A 24318-nucleotide genomic window follows, 5' to 3' on the forward strand; every position below is an offset into this window, starting at 1 on the left:
TGATTGTGAGGATCAATAAGATTTGGAACCACTGCTCTGGTGCTTTCTGCCAAAAGGAGGAGGCCCACTTACTGAATGAACATCTGAATCATGCTGATCCTTGCTTGTTGACAACAATAGGCCCCAGCCACCTCCACCACCAAACGGTTCCACAGGGGCTTTCCAAAGGGACCTGGTTATTTCCCTACCACCAAGGAAAACAGAGTCTCCCTCCTTTATGAGAGGTCAGCCTTTCAAACTTGGGGAGTCAACTACCTGACTGCCTGTTTTTTCCTCTTTCAAGATGAATATGCCCAACTGTTTTCAACCATTTCCAAGCGTACCCTCCATCCCCATCTCTCTCCTCCGTGCCCCCATAGTCTCTCAGCATTTCTCGTCAAATATGGTGCTTGTGGTGGGACATCAGAGTCTAAGTCAGCCAGTACCAGACTGAAGAACAGAAGGATAAGTAACCTCCTATGGGCATTTTCATAAATGTGACCAGTTTTCTTTTGTAAGTAGTAGTAACCTGATGCTGTTCTTTGTTTATTCAACCAATGTTTGCAGAAAACTTGCGACACAAGAGAAATTAATTTGGGAGCGGGGAGCACGACTATCATAATGGTTAGCTGAATGGCTTGTCATGGAGTTTGCACAGCCATTTTAAAAATTAAATAACTCTAGAGTAAGGTGGAATGTGTTAAGTGTCAAAAGAAAGGGAGAGCAAATCCCGCTAATGGTATCAAAGATGATTCTACAAAGAGCTGGTCCAGGGCGGATGAGGATCCCTAAGGTGAAGACTTGAGATGGAAAAGGGATTCAGCAGAGGAAAGCAGAGAACACAATGAGGGGACAAAGTGACACAGGGTATGATCTCGTAAATCTCACTTTGTCATAGCCCAAGGCATCTGGAGCATTTGGAGGGGAGTAGTAAGTATAGTGTTGGCCTATATTGAATTCCTTTTCATTAGAATTGCTGTCGAATCAGGTATTCTCCCCTCTATACTATTGATTTTTTTTTTAACGTAAATGCAACTAATTTTTTTTGATACTTAAATGTACCCCCATTACTTTTTATTGGGCTGGCCTTGATCCAACATTGATAAATTAAGAGATAATGATATTAGAAGGGAATTAAGAAGTCAGGGAAACCTACCCAAGCCAGAAGCTGGATTAGGTAAGTAATTTTCAAGGTTTCTTGTTTTTTTGTTTTTTTGTTTTTCTCTTCTCCCCCCCCCCCCGCTTTTTTTTAAAGTAGTGGGGCACTTTCCACAAACACCAACTGTAATCTAAATTAGAAACTCAACGTGTAGAAACAGAGATTCAGAAAAAGCCATCCTGTTGACATGACTGGCATGGACGGGTTGTCCAGAATCCTCCCCTTTCTCCACTCTCAAACGCACCCTTCATCCTCTTCCTCCCATGCCCAACGGGAAGGTCTTTGTAGAGCCCAAGAGCATCCATGTCCTTTAGATCCTCTATGGCTTCCCAGCTTTGGGTCTTTATCCACAGGCCATCTCTACACAAGCCATTGAAAAAGCTGCCAAAGAGGCCAATCCACAAGATGGCATCACAGGCCTCAGGAACAAAGCCCTCCCTCCAATGAAAGCACATCTTTGCTGAGTATATCCTCTCAACTAGTCACACTCCATCCCTAAGCCCTTCCTTTTTATTTCGTTTTATTAAACTTCTTAGTGAATTTCAAAAAGGACAAATTCCAAGAAGTGGCAATGAGGGTCCACTTAACTACAAGAACGCCTTCCAACCCTCTAATACACTAAGTTCTTCTTGGAGAACCATCTCACCTTCCTCATCTGCAGTTTGCAGACTGTCTATTCACCTAAAAATTTCTTACAGGGGGCCACAGGGAAAGCACGAGAAGAAATGCAGCAGTCCCTAGGAGCAAAGACCAGCCCCTGGCTGGCAGCCAGCAAGGAATCAAAGACCTTAGTCCTATAACCACAAGGAACCGCATTTGGCCAACAACCTGAATGAGCTTAGGAGTAGATTCTTGCCCCACAGCCCACTGTAAGGAACACAGACCTGCCAACAACCAGTTTCAGCCTTGTAAGACCCTCCACAGAGGAAGCAGCTGAGCCCACCTGGATTCTGACCCAAAGAAACAGTAAGACAGTAATTTTGTGTGCATGTGTTCAACGCTCTTGCAGAATTAGCTTCCACCCTGTCAAACTCCCAGGGAAATCTAGAGAGCAAGCCTATCATAATCACATTGAAGCCCGCTTCCTTCTTGTTGTTCTGTAGCACACAATGAAGGTTTTAAAGCATACTGTCGTTGTTGTTTTTTAAGTGCATTTGTTACAAAATTCTGGAAATGTGCTGCCTACTTCCACCATCCTTTCCTCTGCAGCAAAGCTCTGAAATCACCCTGCCCCATGATCTCCTCTCACCAGCTCCACAAGGGTCCTGGTGACTTAGTGCCTTTCACTACCCTCAGGACTTATAACAATGAAGAGAAATTTTTTTTTTTATGGTCGTGCAAAGGCCACGGGGTGAGAATTCATTTTTAATGACTATATTCCTACTCTCTAGTGAAAGACATCAATCCTTCCTGCCCCAATTCCCTCCATTTATCATTTTTTCACAGTGGCTGACACACAGTAGGAACTCAATATTTACTTGTGGAATAAATGTTTTAAAATGTCTAACTTAACTTGCAGAACTAAATTTTGTACAGGAAGTGTACCATTTCCTTGACAAGGCTGTGGATCTGTGACCCAAGCCCCAGCCAAGGGATTCAAGAAAACTCTGCTTGAGAGTTTCTGGGAATAGTTCTACTTGATAATAAAAAAAGAAGGCACATAGCAGGAAATGCCCTGTTCTTCATATGAGATGCTTGGAGCTGCTGCAGCCACCTTGGGCCTAGCATACCAAAGAGAGACCTGCTAGGCAAGCTGAGGACCAGGATGCAGAAAGGTGACAGCACCTGGGTCCTGTGTGATGTCCTTAAGCCATCGAAAAAGCTGACTCTGCAACCACCTCACGTTCCTCCAGACTTCCTGCTCCATGAGATGAGAAGAAAAATCCCTACTGTTTAAGCCATTTCTAGTTGGATGTTCTGCTGTTGACACGGAAAGCATCCTGGCCAATACCATGGCTGCCACCCTTATTCTCTGATCTTGGGACCTCTCCCCCAAGTGTCTACCTTCCCTCCATTCCAGTCTATCTCTCCCAACAACATGCCACTTCAGGGCCAATTGTCTGGACTCACGGCTATCTGATGAGATCCCCACCATGACCCCCTTCAGCCCACTGCAAAGCCAGGTTCTTGCCTGGCCCACAGAGTTTTCTGAAGAACCTCTTCCCAAGCAGCGTTTGCAAATCTCTCCCTACTCTGCCTTCACATCTTCTCTGTGTGTGGAAAATATCCCTCTGCTTCCCTCTTAGAAGGTTGTGTGTGACTGTGTTTAGGACCCGTCCGCATAACCCAGGCTAATCGCCCCATCTCAATCATAGCTGCAAAAATCCTCTTTCCAAAGAAGGTAATGTTTACAGGTCCCAGGGCTTAGAAGCTGGTACATTTGGAGAGCAACGTCCCACCTACCTCGCACGTATGTCTGTGTGGGTCACCCATCTCTGCCTGTCTCCGGGAGGAGCTCCCAGAGGGCAACTAGGGAATGGAGGGCCAGAGGGGGTAGGAAGATTCACTTTTTTAATATATACACTTTGGGATTGTTAAGAGTTGTGTTTAAAATTATTATAAAACCCACAATAATTTTTTATCTCAATTTGCAACATAATTCACACTATCACATGGAATTTTTTTAACAGACATATTCTATCTTGGGCCAGTTTCCCCAGAAACAGACCCTGAGAGGAGGATTTACATGTAAGTAGCTTATTATAAGGCACTGAGGGGGTGGGGGGGAGGCGGACAGAAGGCTGAAGCCAAGCAAGGACACGGGTTTATGCAACATCCCCTGAATGGTAGTAGCTTTGGGGGGTCAGGTCTAGGGGGTCAGCTAAACTCAGAGGTGTCCAACCTGAGACAAGGGAGCTCCCTCCCCTAAGTCACAGACAAGAATTACCCCAGGAGCATCCAAGCACCCAGGCACTTCTAGCTCGCCTTGCCTGAGCACAAAGCAGACTCCAGCAGCCCTGGCGCATGAGTCAGCAAAGGCACATAAGCGTCAGCTGCTGGAAGTGAAAGCACATTGATAAAAAGGGATCCGAGGATCTAGAAAAACACTGACATTAACCACTAATGTTCTAATTTGGAAAAAAAAAAAATGAACAGGTATGCTTTCCCTTCTGGTCTGCCTCTGCTCTTGCCACTTCCCACCGGCAGAAAGCCCCCCTCCCAACTCCCCTGGCTCACTGCACCCCGATGGAGTCTACTGAGTCCAGCAGACCTTGGTTGGTCTCTACTTTCCCAGGGCGCTCTGGTCAGCAGGGTACCATCCAGCACTGAGGGCCTTGCTACTCTGAAGGAAGTCTTCTGCCCACCTATATGCTCCTTGAGGGTAGGATCCTGAGCAAACACCCCTTTGCGTTCTTGTTCCAGGTAGCAAAGAGCAGATCCCTCTCCCTGACCCTCTGGGGTTTCCTAATTTCCTGGGAGTTCTCTGTTTTGTATACACTAAACCTCTTCGTGTCAATTTTTTTAAAAAAAGATTTTATTTATTTGAGAGAAAGCACATGAACGAGCGAGCACAAGCAGGGGTAGAAGCAGAGGGAGAGGGAGAAACTGACTTCCCACTGAGCAGGGAGTCCGATGTGGGACTTAATCCCAAGACCCTGAGATCAGGACCTGAGCAGAAGGCAACCGCTTAGCCAACTGAGCCACCCAGGCACCCCAATTTTTTTTCTCTTACATAATCTTCCACCAAGTGCCAGCCATCCCATGGGGAAGCTGGAGGGCTGGTTCTCATTCCAAAGCCCATTGTGAATATCTTGCTGTTGCTGCCACAAACCACATGGCATTTCAGGACCCTCAAGTTAAGCCACTGTTGCCTAGAAAGAGGCAGAGGGAAAATTTTGCCTGAAAAAGAAGGACAGACAGCCATCCAGGGCTCCACTCACCCAGCAAAGGGCCCAAGACTCAGATCAGAAGTCAGGACTCCATGACCTGATTATGGCTTTTAGGGATCACTGGTTTTAAACATGATCTCCATCATTTTGGAAGGAGGAGTGTCTTACGTGGGGGAACACAGACCCCACAAACTAAGCTGTTCTCTGCCAAGTTCCTAATAGCCAAGAACATCAGAGACCCTTTCCGGGAACAAGAAGAAAAGGGATGTCAGAAGCTCAGGAAAATTCAATATGGCCCCGTGGTGAGAAACACCTGAGGGGAAGCTGACTCTAGGTCACAGGGTCACTCTAGGATAAAAGTTCTAGGCACCTAAGGAAACCAAGAGCCTGTGCAGAGTGATGAAAATGGATTTACGAGGACAGAAAGGAGCTACCTGACCCTCCAGGGGTGGGGACCAAAGTGAGGCAAACCCAATAAAGGACAAAGGTTAAGCCCAGAACGAGACTGGGCAGATGTGACTGCATACACGTAGACATAGACACACACCTTTCAAAGCTCTGTTCCAGGCAAGACGTTGTACAAAGTGTTGACGATAAGAGAAAGTGGAATTATTCAACCCTCATTTTACTTCCTTATCTACAAGGAGAAAACAAATATATCTAAAGCCAAAGAGAAGAAAGGAGGTGGTGAGACATCACCAGTTATCTTTTAAAATGTAACTTTTAATTACCCGAGTAAAATGAAGAGTTCTCTATAGAAAAATGAAAACGTTAATAGATAAAGCTGCCTCCAACTCCTCCATTCCAAGTCCCACAGAAGCACTCCTATGGGGTTGACAGGTGCCCTTCCAAGCTTCCTTCCTGCATTTACAGATGCCCACAGCAAATGGATCCTACGGTTCTGGGAAGTATATTCCCCATGAAGGGCATTGCACTGTCTGAATCTGTGTTAGTCTGTTAGTCAGGCTTGTCCTGAGGAACAGAACCAGGAGGACTTATGAGAGAGAGAGACAGACAAAGACAGAGAGATAAACTGATACAGGTGCTCCCCACCCCTGCTTTTGAAAAGTTCACATTTCACCTCCTCGCTTTTACAGAAGACCTACATTAGTACCTGTTTTTGCTAACTGAAAAAAAAATCTGATGGGGATTTTTGCTTTTGTGAAAAAAGGCCAAAGTTGAAACTAGCCTCCAGTGGCTGGTAGGCAGCAAGCTCGTGCAGGGGCAGCTGGAGTTCTGCACAGGGACAGCCCCACCAAGCTCCTTCCCAAAGAACCACACGGCTCTTCTGCATTAAGCCGCCTGAGCTCCGACCTGTGTCTGTAAGCACCTGTGACCTCAAGTATCAGAGAAGCCTGAAAGAGGTTATTTTGTGGGTCTGGGAATGCTCAAAAATTTTCCACAGAAATGAATGGTAATTGCTTTTTTGCTTGACATCAGGCTTATGAGGTTTCATAGGAGTGCTCTGGTTTCTGATAGTGGGGAAGACCTGTATGCATATTAGAGGCGGGGGAGGGAGAGACTGAATTTTTTTGAGGAATTCTCAAATTTGTGGAGGTTAGCAAGTCCAAAGTCTGTGGGGGGGGGGGGGGGCAGGCCCTCAACTGATTAGATGAGGCCCACCCCCATCATGAAGGATAAGCAATGGGCTTTACTCAACGTCTGTTCATATGAATTTACATAATCCTATCTAAAAACTCCCTCCGGTGCAACATCAAACTGGTGCTTGATCAAACAACCAGGCACCACAGCCTAGTCAGGGTGACACATAAAATGAACCATCACAGCCTCATTCTGCATCTTGTCTTTTCACTTAACATTTCTTGGCGTCCCTTCCCTGTCAGTTTATACGGAATGACTGCATCCATACTAAGGATGTATCATCCTTCATTTAATCATTCGCCGACTGATGGACATGCACATTGCTTCCTTTTTTCTGTCACTCTAATCATGCTGAGATAATGTCCTTGTGCATGACTTCTTATTAACAAAGTTGCGCATTTCTCTAGAAGAGGGGGATGTGAAGCACGGGCTTGCTGAGTCATGGGTAGGAGTGGGCATTTGACATTTTTAATAGAGGTTAGCAACCTGCTCTCCAAAGCAAACCTCAAATTTTTGAATGAGGAACTTAAAATTCACCAAGCGTAATTGCATGACGTTTAAGGAAAAGGTGTTCAGTCATAATAGCACACTGATGTGTGCCTATCAAAACTGAGGTGGGACACAAGGAATCAGATCAAAGTGAAAGTGCCCAGAGCTGCTAAAACAGACTCAAGGTTGTCCTGAGCACCTCACAGGCCTCCTCTGTGCTGTGATTTGCTCTGGGTTGGAAAAGGGTGGAGTAATGTTCCGGATGGTGGGCAGGGGTTGGGGAGGGGGGATTGCAGATGGAAAGTGGGGGGAGTGGGGATGGTTATGTCTTCAGTCCTGGTCATTCATGGCAGTGATCATTCACAGGAAAATCTTCTGAATCACAGGAAAAAGACCGAGAACTGCTGTCTTTGGCACTCAAGGCTATGATCTCAGAACCAAACAATTATCCTAGAGAAACTGTGGCAATGAAAAGAATGCCAGATGGTTTAATAAGAATAAATATTGGCTCCCTTGTCATAGCAGAAGGTGGTGGACTCTAGATACCCTAGAAATTGATGTTACTCCCTGGCAAATCCTGTGTGGACTGTTCAAGAGATGGTTGCGAGCCCCTAGAAACAAAAGTTGGGTCCCCAGCAGCCTACAGAATATAGACATTTGTGGAGAACAAGTGGGACCTGTGTGTGGGGGGACAGGGTTGGGGCCATTCCCCAGAGTGGATGTCAGTTATGGAAATGCATCTCCCCGAGCCACCTGTGATTCTTTCAGGGGTGATGGTGACAGGTTAGGGGGAACAATAGGACCATCTGAAACCTCTGCCAAGGGGTTGGCATCGTGTTAGAGGCTAGAGGAGAGATGCTCCCAACATGCCTAAGGACCATGTCCTCTACCTAGCATGTTTGACATTGGCCTGAAAAGGAGCCATCGTACATACGAAACCTTCAGAGAAGCCAAAGCTGAGATGATTCTCCCCAAATGCACAGTGATATAACCATGATCAAAAATGTCTCCACAGGCTGGAAAAATGGGCAGAATAGGATGAGATGAACTGGGAGTCAGTTCAACAGCAGACTAACTACATAGGGAGTGGATGGGGAGAGCTGAGTCCATGCGACCTGACATGACGAAACCTGTCATGGCTGCCCCCACAGCCGCTCCCTCCACCCACTGGACTAGTGGAAGCCCAGGTCCAGCTGCCGGGGGACCACTTGCTCACGGGCGGTAGGCTGCTCTCCAGGCTGCTCACGCCCCCTGCCCCGAGCCCAGCAACTGACCACACCAGTCTGAGTCCCATGTATCACCAGACCTCTGCAGGTCAGTGAGACCCATTATCATAATTACGTGTCTTCATTTAAATTACTTAAATGGACGATGAGGGTGAAAGAAGTTGTTTCTAGGCAAGCTAAGTCGAATACCTTGAAGAGATGTGACAAAGTGCAGTTGCTTAAAAATAACAACTGTGGCTGAATTAAAAGTGGTGCGGGCTGGAAAAGACTAAGAAAAAAAAAATCAGAGAAACAAGGATTCTGCAGTGTGATCCCTTTCCTAGACTTTCATGAAACTGACCCAGGACACCGGTGACAGCAACACTTTGGGTGTGGTTTACACAAGAAAGATGAATTCTAATCAGCGGACCTCAAACTCTAAAAGATTGGCAAATGTATGCGTAGTTATGTATTTTACATTAAAATAAAATGTGCGAAATATGAATGTGATTTTCTTTGTTTTTTTTTAATTGACTTTTTCAATTAACTCTCCAACCACCATACCAACTGCATCAGCTAAAAGTGCTTTCCCTGTTACCTTGTGGTCAGTTCGGGCAGCAAATTTCACAGGGAGCACAGATGAACTAGAAGGCGTTCCAGGGAGAGGGATGAAGATGGCCTCAGGGGCACCTGACGGTGTCCACAGCAGTGGTGGGCTGTCAGGCTGAGGGTATGCAGCCTCAGAAGGAAGAAGAGGGTCCCTGCATCTCTCCTTCCAGCTCTTACTCTTGACCTACTCATCTGCATTTCCCTTTCCTTTCAAAGAAGGACCTTTCAGCTCACCCTCTAGACTGTAAGCTCAAATAAGGTAAACAAAATAACCATTACAAGTGTTCTTTGAATGGGCTTCCATACTACTCACAACTGCCTTTAATTTAGGCCACAGGTTTCCAATTGAGAAAAACACAATGCGTTTGGCTCCACACCTCCCCTAGCCCACCTCTGCTGTGCTTTTAGAAGGTCAAGGCAACAGGGGGAGGATCTTTCTAGTTGATGACACCAGGTGACCAATCAAAGAAAGTGCTGGGGCGCCTGGGTAGCTCAGTGGGTTAAAGCCTCTGCCTTCAGCTCAGGTCATGATCCCAGCATCCTGGGATCGAGCCCCGCATCACAGCGGGGAGCCTGCTTCCTCCCCTCTCCCTCTGCCTGCCTCTCTGCCTACTTGCAATCTCTGTCTGTCAAATAAATAAATAAAATTAAAAAAAAAGAAAGTGCTATTTACTTACCAAATGCCAAGTAGTACACTCACAACTTTTTAATATATTATTACTTTTTCATTCTCAACGTTGAGAGGTTAGCAGCATCCTCACTTAACAACAGAAAGAGGGAAAAAATGAAGAGGGGGGGTGACTGACTTTTCATACACTCTGTCACTTGGCTGGCAATGAGAGAGCCAGGATGCATTCCCGGGCCCAGCCTCTGAGATCTACATTCTCTTTCCAACATACTGCAGTGTCTGCGGAGCTGTGAAGAGCTAGGTGGGCTTTCTCGTGAAAGCGTGCATGCGTGTGTGTGCGAATGTGTGCTCGTGTGTGGACTGGGAAGTCAGGCAGCTGTGGCTTGGCTGAATGAGAATGGCCCATCTGTCCACATGGTTGAGGCTGCGAATATGCGTGGGAGTAAAGAGACTGAAAAGCAACAGGCCAGTCCCAACTGTGAAAAAAGAGAAAAAGCTGGTCAGAAATGTTTTGTGGTTAGAGCCCAGGAGTTTATGGGCTGGCCTGGGAGGACAGAGGTTGCCAGAAAGGCTGGGTCAGCCACAAGCCAAGAGGGACCTGCCCAGGGCTTGAACAGGAAAGACCTTTCCCAGAGGCCAAAGGGTGGAGAAAAGAGGAAGCTGTTGGGTCTCAAGGGTGGAAGGTGGGTTTGCTGGACAAACACCCCCAAAAGTGGAGGGGCATGCAGAAGTGGGGCCGTCTGTGCGGGGACTAGTGGATGGTCTGACCGAGCCTCTTCAAAGAGCTGAGCCGCGGGCCAGTGTGCTCTGGCCTGGACACGGCTGGGCCGTGCCAGGACACACTTGTATACAGGTGGTTCTGCTAAGGCGGGATTCTCAAAGTGGGCTTGAAAAGGAAACTCAGTGGGCGAGAACTGGATATCTGTGTGCTTGAAAGCTCTTAAGTGATTGAAGCCCAATTCTGAGAAGTATATGTGTACCTCATGCTGAACCAAAAGGCTTCCACCCAATTCAGGAAGCATTTACTGGAAGCCTTAGAGAACAAATACGAACAACCCCAGGCCAAGAAACTCAAAGTGAAGGAAGGAATGTGGATAAAGAAATCACAGTCATCGTAATAGGAGCTGATAGGCTTATGCACAGAGAATCATGGAAATACAGAGGACGAGTCTTTAACTCTGAAGGAGTCTGAAAGGCTTCCTAGAGGAGGTGACCTATGAGCTAACCCTCAGTCTGTCCATACCAGCTTCGAAGAGGGAGAGGAACCCATATGCCGAGGGGTACAGCCTGTCCAGATCTCCCCTCCTTTGGTCCTCAAGAGGTGGCAATCAGAGACTGATGCTGCTAAAATGGACAAGGCTCTGTTTCCATTGTGGGAAGTCCGGGAATGCTCCAAAGGCACGAGAGAAAAGAGCGAGTCTGAAGACTTGTGCAGGGAAAACTGGCGAACACCTACATCAAAACCATTAATCCGCCTGTCACCATCAGGAAAATTAAGAAAATGTGTTTCTGCCGACCTGGAAGCCAGCCACACCTGTCTATCATGTTGACGTGTGATGGAATAAAGGCCCAGCCAGTGATGTGCTGCTAAATGCTTACAACTGGGTTTCCGTGGGGAAAAAAAAATAAAATAAAAAAACAACAATAACCACCCCTGATTTCTGGGCTTTGCCAATTTTCATGGTGCAGTACTTCCACTGTGGCCAGCTTCGAGCTACCATGTGGCTGAATCTGTCACTGAGTATGAAGTTGGGAAGTGACACAGAACTGACTTTGCAGACGGGGGCGGGGGAAAAAGGGACAAAGGACCACAACGACAGGACCCAAAACTAATATCACCAACTAGATTAATGCACAAAAATAAGAGGTCATGAGAAAGAAAGCTCAAACATCCGAGAAAGAAATAAAATTAACAAATAAACCTAACGGAAACCAATCTGCATAGCCAGGAAAACTTTCTGAATACATCTTAATCTTTCCTGATCGAGGCTCTTAATCCATGAAACTGAACTCTGAATTAAAAAGACAATTGTGTTCTTATTATAGTCTGTAAGTTTATCTTCCTCCCACAGACATTTTAGATAGAGGATGCACGCATTCTGGTTACCCAGCAAGGGCACCGTTTTGAGGGGTGAAAAGAGACAGGCCATCGGTGTGTTCTCCCAACACCACCTTTGTCATACAGCACACAACCACAGACAGCTGCAAGACTCCGCATTTACTCAACTTCCCAGGTGACAATGATGCTGCTTGTCCTGGGACCACACGGTGAGGTTCTGGATCATTGCCATCAAGTCACCTTTCTTGAGAAAAGCACACTGTCCTCCCGTGACAGTCATCTGAATGTGCAGATGGCAAGAGATGTTACACCCTGCCCGTGGCCTGCCGATCACTTGCCCACAAGCACCTGTTTCCGGTGTGGCCATGCGTCGCTTGCTGTTCCGGCCGAGTGTTTCAGAGCAAACAGAGTTACGGAGTGTTGAAGCACAGGGGCTGGTTTAATGAGGTCCTTAAGGTCCTCAGTTACTACTCCTATGATGTCATATTTCATCCAACCCCATGCGGTGGGCTTCATGAACAGTATGGCCCCATCTTAAACGCAGGGAGCTCAGGGCTCCAAGAGGGATGTGACCTGCCCTTGCTGGACTCTCCATGCTAGTCGGAGCCTCACCTCCTTTGCTTCCCGTTTTCAGTTAAGGGCGTGGAGACCCACTGAGACCAAAGCTGGGCAGGAAGAAGTAGCAGAGCCTGAGAGCAAACAGGTCATCCCCTGAATCCTTACTTTCCTTAAAGACTCCTGACCCCTAACCTAACTGGGCCTGGATGCTGTGTTTTAGGAATTCCGTTTCTGATTGATCACTACAGTTTTCCTTGGTCCTCTGCGGCTTTCAGACTTGCAGGCAGTGACTGAACATCACGGGTCGGACACGGGCATGCCCCCAGCAGCTCCGTGGCCCGTCTCGCGTCTTCTCAGAACTGCTCCGGCTTCGAGAACAGGTCACGGTGCCCTTGGGCACCTGCTGCTGTCCAGCAACCAGGTGAGGGAGTCACCTGCCGTCAGGTGGCAGTTCCAGAGGGCACAAGGGCGTGGTAAGCACCAGCTGGCGGCTGGTGGACCCAGCACCCCCATACTCCTCACAGAGAGCTGCACCCACATCTGTCCTACTTTGGCACAGAGAGCCCAGTTTGAGAAGGCTCCTCAGGGTGATGCCAACCCTGTGTTCTTCCAGGGCCCTAGTAAGATATCAGTTCAGAAATCAGTCCTGCAGGTTCAGAGGGCTTCTCCCTTTACATCCAGCATGCTGGGTGGGTAAGAGACTAGTCTGAAAAGCCTAACCTTCTATGGTTGGAGAAATACCATCAACGTATATACCGGCGAATCTCAGAAATAAATCACCTTTTCCAGCGTCCCAGGGGAATGTGGCTTGAGGAATTCCTCTGTCCACAGCAGCTTCATCGCTTCATGGGTCAACACCGCTCAAAAGACATCTTTCAGCATTTACTGTGTAGCCTTGGGCCAGGGACCTAACCCCTCTGTGCCTCAGTTTCATGATCTGTCAAATGGGGGCAGTCATGTACTTGCCTCCTAGGATTATCGCAAAGGTTACGTGAGTGTGTGTGCCCAAATTTCTTCCAAGGATACTTGGCAAAGGAAGCCAGAGGGTCTAAATCCAATAATAATGTCACTCTTATTACGGTAGCCACAGACTCTGTGCTGGCCTCATTTATGTCACTTGGAGTTTTCAGTTATATGCAAATGAATGCAAGAAGACTCTCCTTCCACCCAATGATCCAGCACACACACAGTGTTTTTCCTACAGAAAGGGAAAGCGGGGCCCATGCCCCCAAATAAAGTGCACGAAAGGATGAATGGGGCCTTGAAGGGTCTACCCAGGTCAAACCGCCTTTCAGAGGAAAGCTACTGCAGACACGGGCAGATCCAGCAAGTGGATAATACAATCACTGTCCAAACAAAAGAAACTCCACTGCCCATCCCACACTTACTTCCAGGACTGTCCATTGTTCGACAACAATAGCATCATAGCCCTGCATGGTTTTGCTATCTTCTGTGGCAACAGCTTCAAAAATGAATACTCCATCTGTCAGGCCGTGGAAGGAATCTGTGGAAAAAGAAAAAGGCGGGGGGGTGGGTTCTGTAAACCGTCTGTGGCAGAAGCCTTACAAGCAGCAAAAATTTTCACTGCATTCATTAATAATCCCAATCAGAACATCTTTTCAGCATGTTAATTAAAGAAGGCACATACAACCATAGAGTCTAGCCCCATCAGAGTGAATGAGACTAATTTACCTCGCAGTTCTGAATAACATCCTTGATTTTATGAGCCCAAATTTCATTGTTAGCAATCACCATTTGATTTCATGCGTTTACCTTCTTTTTCACGCTCCAACGTCAGGATGCACCAGGGAGAACTTATTCAGGGTAAAACACAGTCATTTAGAGACAGTTTTTAGAAGAAAACTATATTTAGGTAAAAGAGATTTTTTTTTTAAGGGGGACAGATATAACACACCAGATCTGAGCTTGTCAGATTCATTCTGGATGCACAGATTCTTGGAAGTTCTCATGATGTGGGCAGCTGTATGGACAGCTCTTCAGCTAGCTCTTGTCAAGGCAGAATCTGCGGGAAAGGGGAATTTTCCCAAACAATTTACCACTGAAAATGTTTCCTCGGGCATTGCTTTAGTCAGTCTACCAGGTCCCGAGTTCCACACAATTCAACAAACTTACAGTATACATACAACAGGATTCAAGAAGGATTCATAGTCTTAGGCAAGGGGCATATAAAGAAAATTACAACAGGGTCCCCACCACAGTAGAAATCATTACAGTGGTATTTTCTGCCCCCTCCCCCTTTTAATGGCTCCTAAATCCCCTAAATTCACTTAGATAAGAGATTGCGGGAAAGAAGACTGGCCAGAGAAGCAGGTGGTTTGGATCTATTATCTGTCATGAAAAGGGATGTGACCCCTTTCAGAGGCTTGGTCTCTCATCTGTGATATGGGATTGAGGATACAGAATCACTCCTGGTCCCGAGATTCCATGCTACAAATCAGCCACACCGCTATGTACTGAATTGTGTCCTCCCCCACACCCCAAATTCATATTTTGAAGCACTAAATTCCCAAGTGACTCTATCTGGAGATAGGGCCTCTAGGGAGTCAATTAAGGTTAAATGAGGTCATAAGGGTGGAGCATAGTCTGATTAAGACTGATGTCCTTACCAGAAGAGGAAGACACCAGGGCATCCCCCCCTCCCATTCCCCTCTCCCTGCACGGAGGGAAGACCAGACAGGGATCTAGAAGAAGGGTGGCTGTGTACACGCTAAGAAGGGAGGCCTCAACCAGAAACCAAATTTGCCAGCCCCTTAACCATGGACACCCAGACTCCTGAACTATGAGGAAATAAACTATGAACTAGTTTAAACCATCCAGTCTGTGGTATTTTGCAATGGTGATACACATAGCAATATGTTTAATGATATACTATTTTTATTTCAAAAGGATAATGCACATAATAGTAAGATTTTTTTTTTTTTATCAGAAAGAGAGGTAAATTCAGAAAGTCCTTTGAATCAAACTGGAGTTCAGGAACTGCCAGCATTTTCCTGAAGCCATAAAAAAACAAGACCGGCAGATGTAAATACTTAAAAAATATTTAGCCTCTTCTTCCAACAGACCTTATAAACAAAATCCAAAGGCCATTAAGTGAGAAAATTATTTGCAATAACAAACATAAATAAATAAATGGCTAAGCTTAACATTTTTTATATGTGTATAAAAAGTTCACGGCGCTTAAGGGAATTTTTAACTGCATGATCTTTCTGGAGAGCAATTTCACAATGTCTCAAGAGACTGAAACAAAAAAGTCCATCCTCTTTGACCCAAAAATCCTACCTCTTTCAGTCTATTCTAAGGTAATAATCACTAAAGCCATCAAATATTTAACTACAAGCATTACTTATAAAATTCCTTGAAAACATAATCTAGAGGCTCCTGGGTGGCTCAGTTGGTTAAGTGTCTGACTCTTGGTTTTGGCTTAAGTCATGATCTCGGGGTCCTGAGATGGAGCCTGTGTTAGGCTCTGCACTCAGCAGGGAATCTACTTGAGATTCTCTCTCCCCCTCTCTCTGCCCCTCACATTCATGCACGCTCTCTCAAATAAGTAAATTTTTTGAAAATCTAAAAAATAATCTAAACAGGGGCACCTGAGTGGCTCAGTGGGTTAAAGCCTCTGCCTTCAGCTCAGGTCATGATCCCGGGGTCCTGGGATCGAGCCCCACATCGGGCTCTCTGCTCAGCGGGAAGCCTGCTTCCCTTCCTCTCTCTCTGCCTGCCTCTCTGCCTACTTGTGATCTCTGTCTGTCAAATAAATAAAAATCTTAAAAAAAAAAAATCTAAACACTCAACGATCCAAATATTCAACCACAGAAAAGTAGTTAAGTAAGTTAGGAGACTTCCATATGATTAAATACCATGTGGTCACAAAAAAATCATGGGAATTTAATGATTCTGAAAAATTCCTCAGAGGCAATGTTATAAAGAAAAGAAAAAAAAAGAAAGAAACAGAATACAAGATTACAGTATGAGCTGTATGTGAATTTTGTTAAAAGGGGTCAAACAAACTTTAAAGAAATACATGAAATCTAGTAGTAGGTATGAATGGTGGATTTAAGTACAATTTGCATTTTCTACAAGGTTAATGCAAGAGTTAACACAAGCATAATACAAGATACAGATGAAAAATAATTTTCTTTTTCTCTCCTCTACATGGTTCTGGAAGGCAGAACTAGAATCAAAAAGGTTTAGGGGCGCCTGGCTGGCTCTGTGGGTTAAGCCTCTGCTTTCAGCTCGGGTCATGATCTCAGGGTCCTGGGATCGAGCCCCACATCCAACTCTCTGCTTGGTGGGGAGCCTGCTTCCCCTTCTCTCTCTGCCTGCCTCTCTGCCTACTTGTGATCTCTCTCTCTCTGTCAAATAAATAAATAAAATCTTTAAAAAAAAAAGGTTTTAGGAACTATGGGGAGAAAATTTTAGTACAATATAAATAGAACCTTCCTTACAGTATTCTAAAAAATGGAAGAGAAAACCTCAAAAGAGTGAGCACTGTGTTCACTGGAAACATTCAAGCTTATACTGAAAATCTTTCTAGCTACTGGTTCATTCATTCCAATGCCTACCGAGTGTCAATTTCACGCAAGATACTCCTGTCCTCACTGAGGATCCTGCAGGCAGCAAGACAAATGAAGTCTCTGCCTCATGGAGCTTACTTTGCAGTGGGGGAGGGAGATAGTAACATAATGTCACAGGTGATAAATGCTATAAAAATATAAAGTGGGCTAAGGGGAAGGCAGAGGCAGTGGTTGGCTATTTTTGGAAGGGTGATCAGGGCAGGTCTCCCTATTTTGAGTAGAGGTATGAACTTAATTAAGCAAGGGAGCCTTATGGATCTTCAGGGTTTGAGAGTTCTAGGTAGAGGACAGAGCTGAAGTAGAAATGCACAGTGAATGAAGGACAGCCAAGGACCACAAGAACAATGGAACCATGAGAGAAGGAAGTCAAGACTAAGATGACTGGTGGGGAGACCAGACAACGAGGGGCTTAGCCATGTGATTTGTCTGGCCAATGGGATATTAGCAGGTATGATGTCATCCGGGCTTGGCCAACACTTGTGTGGTTGAGTTTCACCTCTTCTGTCTCTGCCACCACTTGGAAAGGACATGCCCCAGCTGGCCCATTGGTTCCAAGTACTTGAAGACGCATGGAACAGAGCTCCCCCAGGGGAGCTCAGCTTAGATCAGCTCTCCCACAGACCTGACAGTGAGCCCCGCTGAGGTCAGCAGAACGGCCTCATGTTATTGCTCAGGCCAACCCACAAATATGACAGAATAAATCATTACTGTTCTAAGTCAAGGACTCTGGAGTGGTTTGTTGCACAGCATTATTGTGGCAATAGCTGACTGATGGGTGTACTTCTGGTTGGCTTGGCAGTATTCTTGATTATTCCAGAATGATAGAGAGGCCTGACCAGCTCAACAAACCACAGCTGTGAGAATAATTCCTGGAGCCCAGCAGCCTTACCCAGATACTGTTCTAACCTGACAAGATAATACTCCATTTCAAGTAAGATCAATGTAAGTTAATCAATACCATGGGCCAGTTCCTTATTTGTTTTCCTAACTGAGAGACTGTTATCAAAGAGCTTTAGCAAAAGTGCTAAGCTTGCCTCTCTCATCTGCTCTGCTAAAAAGTTTTCCGCAAGTGTTTGCCCGAGGCCCTCCTAACGGACATTCTACAGAGATAGCCAGCGAAGAACAGGGCTGCTCTTCAGCTGAACCACATTACAAGTATTTGGGGCTTTAGGACAAGAGGGACCGTCATCAAACTCACCTTTAAGATCCAGCTGGAGCTCCTGCCGCAGTAGGAACGCCCTATAGAACCACTTTGAATAAAGCTTTCCCAAGTCCTGACCTGGGTATTCTTTTTTTTTTTTTTTTTTAAATATTTTATTTATTTATTTGACAGACAGAGATCACAAGCAGACAGAGAGGCAGGAGGAAGCAGGCTCCCTGCTGAGCAGAGAGCCCGATGCGGGACTCGATCCCAGGACCCTGGGATCATGACCTGAGCCGAAAGCAGAGGCTTTAACCCACTGAGCCACCCAGGTTCCCCTGACCTGGGTATTCTTGAGACTAGAATAGACTCAACGATTCCCTCAGGATTATACCAACACAGCACAAACTCCCACAAGGCTTCTACCAAAAGATGCTCTCTCCAATTTCCAAAGTCTTCACATACAAACTTCCTCAACGGAAAACGTGTAAGCCCTTAAAATGTGCCTACTGTGTGCTTGACGATCTGACAGAAGCATGATGATGCATGTTTAGCCTACCAAGAGCCTCGTATGGCAGAGCTGGGGTCCAGAAGGGGAAGGAGTCACTGCCGCTCAGCCAGACATCCTTCCCCAGCCCTGGCCTGGCTCCCGCTCCTGCCTCCCAGCTCACAATCCTGGAAGGACGACTGTGCGGCCAGTGGGGAAAGGTATGGCCAGACATGGGCTGTGAAATAGGAATGAACCGGGTCCTTATTTAGCCGTCGCATCCACTGTCTGCTCTCCTGCCTCTCAGTCCGCCGCTCTGCTATTCTGAATCCAGAGTGCTGATTCACTTGCTTAACTATGAAGCAAGTTCAGAATGGCTGTCAAAATTTGATCATCTGTAACAGCAAAAAAGTCAATGAAGCCCAGAGAGCAGACAGCTGGGCTTTTAAAGAGCCCCTCGTTTTGACACCCTCGTCCACTCCCCAACCTCTCATTGCCTTTACTGGCTCAGCCTTGCTATAATGTGCACCAAGCTGGGTATGAAGAGGTCTAGCTTAGAGTGAAGGCTCCCAACGTAAAAGGTTAAATCACCCTACATCTATGGAAAACACTCCATTATCACTGCATTTTTTATTAAAGTAAAGATGCTTCCCTACTGTGCACAGAGAGCTATTTGCCCCGGTATCGTATAAATATTTGATGCTGGTCTTTTGGCAAAAGGCCACCTTAACATTCCAAGCTTATGATTTACAAGAAGGATGTGGGAAAAGGAGATCAGCCTTATTATTCTAAGAGGTGAATTCTGGGGGGCCACCGCTCTTCCCCTGCAGCCTCTAGGACCTAGCAAGCTAAACTTTAGGCTTAACGTGCACATGGTGACAAGTGGTATGTAGTCTGGTTTTGCAGGATGAGATAAAAAGTCACCATTCTCCTATTAACAAGCTAGACTGGACTACTGGGTAGCTAGCCTAACAGATTTCCTTGGGTCCCTGAGAGCCCCCATTCTACGTCAGAGGCTGCTCACAACCCAACCTCGGTGCCAGCAATGACACGTGCCAACTGCATAACCGTAACTGTGCCTGCTGTCACATGGACCTGTAACCCCCACCATAGATGGAATCACTGGTCATGCAACCCCAGGGCATGGTACCGTGCTGCTCACCAACAACCATACCATGCCTAATTGGCTGACATTATGAAAAGAGCGAGCAGGCCTATTGCCTTCCATTTCCTGAGCCGTCGTGGCTGCTCTTGGCCTGCCTTCGAGGCTGCATTCCAACTTTCAGGTGGTGAGGGATCTGGAGGAGGTATCCCCCCTTTTCAGTTATAGCAAGGTGAGCCAGCAAGTGTAGAATGATTTAACCAACCAGACGGGGAAGGGACGCTCTGATTCAGTGCTTGCTGGTCCTGAGACATGAGATCAGGAACGGCTGACAGTTTCTCTTTGAATCTTTCCCCCCAATCTGCAAGGCTACTCATTCCCTCTTAGCGGGTGAGCGGACAGAGGTCGCAGGAGTTCATTCATGTGTTCATGTTCAAATGGAATGCAAGGACCAGACTAGCTCTAAACTGTGGTTGGTTTGATTCCGAAACCTACGCCCTTTCAAACATGAACAGAGATGCGCTGAGCTACCACGCTGTGCCAGGCGCTGGGACTGCAGCTGGGCGTGGTGATGCCCAGCCCTGGTCCCTAGCCTTGCGGAGTTACCTGACCACTACACCCTACTCCAGCCCTGGTGTTTCGGGTGGTGTCTTAGTGAGATCACAGGGAGACTGGCCTTAGGGCTTCCGTTTGGGGTAAGAACTGTACAGACGCCATGCCTTCCTCTAAGGGACAAAAAATAAAAATAAAAATATACTTGGAAATGGATCAGGTGTATATACCGACACAAGAGATAGCACACAGCAGCGAGGAGAAAAATAATCTGCAATTACATGTAAAAATGTGGATGAGTGTCACAAATGCAATGAGTCAAAGAAGCCAAACACAAGGAGGGCATTCATTCACGTGTTCCATTCCTATAAAGTTTACAACTCATCTCTGGCGTTTCAAGGTGGGACTATGGTCACTCTCGGGACATAGGGACTATAAGGGGTCTATGAGGGGGGCTTTTAGGGGGCTGGTATATCTATTTCTTGATCTGGTGCTGGTTACATGGATATCCTTGCCTTGTGGAAATCTACTGGGCTCTATCTTTATTGTGCGCATAGTTTTCTGTATGTGTGTGATACAGCAATAAGAAGTTCATTTGAAGATGCGCTATGGCTACAAGGGAAAATGCATGTAAGGCATACGGGAGCTCCACCCCCTACATTAGTAAGTGACTCGTCTAAAACACGAGCCATGCCTGTAATCAGCAGGCCAAACATTCCCGGAGATGGCGGCGTTCCAAGGAAGTGGCCGCTGGGAGCACCTGGAACTGCCTCATCTCCCTTCCTCTCCATTCCGCCTACACCTAGTTCTTCAGGCCCCCAGGCTCCTGTGATGCGCACCCTAATACCAGCTTCTCCCCCCGTCTCCATCGGCATCACCAAACATCATCCGGAAGCTTTTATCGATCACCTTCTGTATACGGTGCGTGGTGCTCAGAAGGATGGGATACAGAACTCACCCGAGGGCTTGTAAGTACGTCTGTATAAAACATGTATCTCACTGTGCATTTTATTTGAAACAGGTACTTTTTTACATGTGTATCTTGCAAATATAAAGTAATGTAGGTTATGCTAGGCATCAAGAAAGATGCCAAAAGACCAAATGCCATTTGGATTTAGATGTGGCTGGGGCATCAGGGACGGTCTTGGGGAAGACAATCTTTCAAAAGGACAGCCATGGAGAGACATCTAGGTATATTGTGTCTCCCGATGAGGTGCAGCGGGTAAAACTCAGCATCGTCTGGAATGTGCTGCAGTCACAGCGCTTAATTTAGGAAGGCCTTAGAACTAAACACCAGTTTGCCGGATATAGAGGGTAAAAGAATTAGGTAGATGACATCACAAGGCAGCGACCTGACACATAATGCAGGACATTCTGCAGGGTGAGAGGCTGGCTTTATTTCAAGCAGTGAGGGTCATCAAGAAATGACTCTTCTATATCAAAGAGAAGTGAGGCCGTGGTCACCGTACGCAGCGCATGCTAGTGGACTGCATTCTGGTTTGAATCACCTGCTACAAAGGACATGTTGGAAACAACTGAAAACATCTGAGTGTGCGGTGGGTAAGGATGATACTGCTAGAGATATAAGGACTGAGGGGGAGGGGCAGGAGAGGGGGAGGAGAGGGCCGGGGGAGTAGGGGAAGGAGAGTCAGGACAAGGCCAAGGGAGCACGGCACAAGGGTAGGGGGAGGTGGGGACGAGGATAGGGCAAGGGTAGAACGAAGAATGCAGAGCAAGGACAGGGCCAGCCAGGGGACTAAGGGAGGGTCAGGGTGGGCAAGGAGAGTGGATGGTGGCAGCAGTAGCGTCGGTGGCCAATGATCGCAGCAGGGGACTCTGTCAGCCTGGAGGCCCTTGGCAAAAAGCAGGCTCCTGGGTGGGTCTTCAAATGGTGGGCACCCAGCTCCACCTTGACCTTCCCCTTGGGGGTACCCACCTGACTCCTCATCAACAGCAGAAGGACTCCACTCCCCGCCTCTCCCACCCTCTGGAAGCAGAGATTCGGGCCTTTGTCTGACAGGGTGGTGTTCTGTGTGCCTGTCTGCCTGGCTGTCTGACCCACCCCTGCACTCATTCACACTGGGGGCTGGGAACCCAGGTCCTGCTACTACCCTAAAGGTGACTGGAGCTCCCTCCCTTCCCAAGGGCCACCCAAGCCCTCCCTGGGAGGCTAGACTCTTGCCAACATGGTCACCTCTTTTACCCTCTCCCCATGTCTCTTTTCCCTTCCCTGACCCTTCTTCCTTCGTACTACTTCCTTGCCACTTACTAAACTTTGCAATGCCTTAACCACTCTGTGCCTTAGTTTCCATAGCTGTGTCACAGGGATAACAACAGTATCTGCTTCACTGAGTTATGGGGATTAAATGAGTTCCTATGTTTGAACTGCTTAGACCAGGACGAGCACAGAGTAATTGCTAGGTGTCCATTAGCATCATTATGCTTCCCTTTTGTCTGTGTTTTGGCTTACCAGGCCCCAAGGGCACAGTCTACCCAGCCCAAGATACCTGGTGCTTTTAAGTCTTCATAACTGACCCCAGGAGAGGAGTCCTAGACTCAGCAAAGGCCCAGATTTAAGGACTGTTCAAGTTTTTCCATGTCCTAAGGGGTAAAGGCTTGAAAACAGAAGCTAGAGTCCTAACTGAATAATTCAGGCTAAGACATCATCCTGTTTATGGGACAAAGTTCTCATGAGTTTTATGACTCTGGAAAATATTTCAGAGTACAAATATCCATTTAAGAATCAAGACTGGTGTTTTTCCAGATGGCAAACAGCTTAAAGATGTGCTTCCAACTCTGCCACGTTTATTGTAAGGACACTAATTATCTTATTAGAAATAGGTTCCTTTTTAGAATTATGACCCGCTTGCTTTTTTTTTTTTTTTTTTTAAATTCTGGGAAAACAGCATATGTGTATTTTATCCCTGGCCCACGGAAACCTTGGCCTCTTCCAGAGCAGAAACACTCTAACCCACTGAGCATGGCTCCTAAGTCACATCCCCCTCCCATCAGAAACATACAGGGTGAAATTGCATTTGAATTTTGAGTGGGTTTAAATAAATATTGTTCTGGGACACCTGGGTGGCTCAGTTGGTTAAGCAGCTGCCTTCGGCTCAGGTCATGATCCCGGCATCCTGGGATCGAGTCCCACATCGGGCTCCTTGCTTGGCGGGGAGCCTGCTTCTCCCTCCGTCTCTGCCTGTGCTCGCTCGCTCTCTCTCCCTCTCTTTCTCTGACAAATAAATAAATAAAATCTTTAAAAAAAAAAATAAATAAATAAATAAATAAATAAATAAATATTGTTCTGAGAATTTTGCAGCCATTCCCCGAGACCGAGCCGGGCAGCTGCTGGGGAGCTGTAGACAGGCCACAGGCTTGGGGCTCGGCTTCCAGCTGCGTTTGCCAGGGGAAATTTCATGTTCTGTTTTCCAGGCAGAAGGGCTGGATTTCACGCGGCTAAAGCCAAGGGAGGATATAACAGCATTTCAAACTCTTAAGTCAAATCTGAAGAAAAAAACTCTTATGAATTATCTGTGTTTCTGGACTTGAGGTCAGAGAATAGGGAAGGAGAAGGGAGTAGGGAGCCGTCTTGGTTGCCAAAGCCGTAATGGCCCAAAAGATGATAAACGGCATCGTGAACTTTCGAGCTGTCCTCAGCTTGCCCCAGACATGCCGGGCAGCAGGACCAGAGAAAATTTCCCTTTTGACACCCGAATTCTCCAAAGCGGGACTGCCTGTGTAGCTGCTGTGTTCAGTGAGTCACTGAACATCTTTAAGATGTTAGTACAACTAACCATCAGTTTCCCAGGGAGAAATGTAGAAGGGCGTGTGGCCTCAGAGAGCCTCTATGGGCCTGAGGGGAGATAAAAGGAATCACTGGCACCACCCAAGATGGGTGATGGGGCGTCCCTGCAGGAGGCCAAGGGGCTCCTCCCTGACCTCCCCTAAGGCCAGTGAATCAGGGCTGTAAACATCTGCCCGGAGTAGAGGCCACTGGTGTTTTATGGTGCATCTCAAAACAGACTGTGATGTTCTCTGGCTTCCAGGGCCTTCGCAAGCACCCAGGGAAGGCCTTCTCCTACAGAGGAATGCTACCAACCTTGCCACCAGAGAACCACATTGGCTCTTCATTAGTTGCCTTAATGAAATGTATACTCTAGAATCGCACTCATATGCAACTAGCCACTAAGCACATAAAGTAACTTATCCTGCATTCATGTGCTTTGAAGTGGTCAATAGCCACATGTAGCTGGTGGCTACCATATGGGACAGCACAGATATGGAACGTTCCCATCATCATAGAAAGTTCTGCTGGATCGTGAT

At 46.7% G+C, this 24318-nt stretch overlaps 1 protein-coding gene across 1 annotated transcript in view; it reads right to left on the reverse strand.

The window, feature by feature from the left end:
• The window catches only part of RFTN1 (raftlin, lipid raft linker 1), a 196258-nt gene that overhangs the window by 24458 nt on the left and 147482 nt on the right, over nucleotides 1-24318 (reverse strand). Inside the window, exon 7 of the mRNA XM_080807866.1 lies at nucleotides 13507-13622. Coding sequence (XP_080663992.1) covers nucleotides 13507-13622 — 116 coding nt within the window. The remainder of the gene's footprint in view (nucleotides 1-13506; nucleotides 13623-24318) is intronic.

This window comes from Martes martes (genome assembly GCF_963455335.1).
Source record: "Martes martes genome assembly, chromosome: 1".
NCBI lineage: Eukaryota > Metazoa > Chordata > Mammalia > Carnivora > Mustelidae > Martes > Martes martes.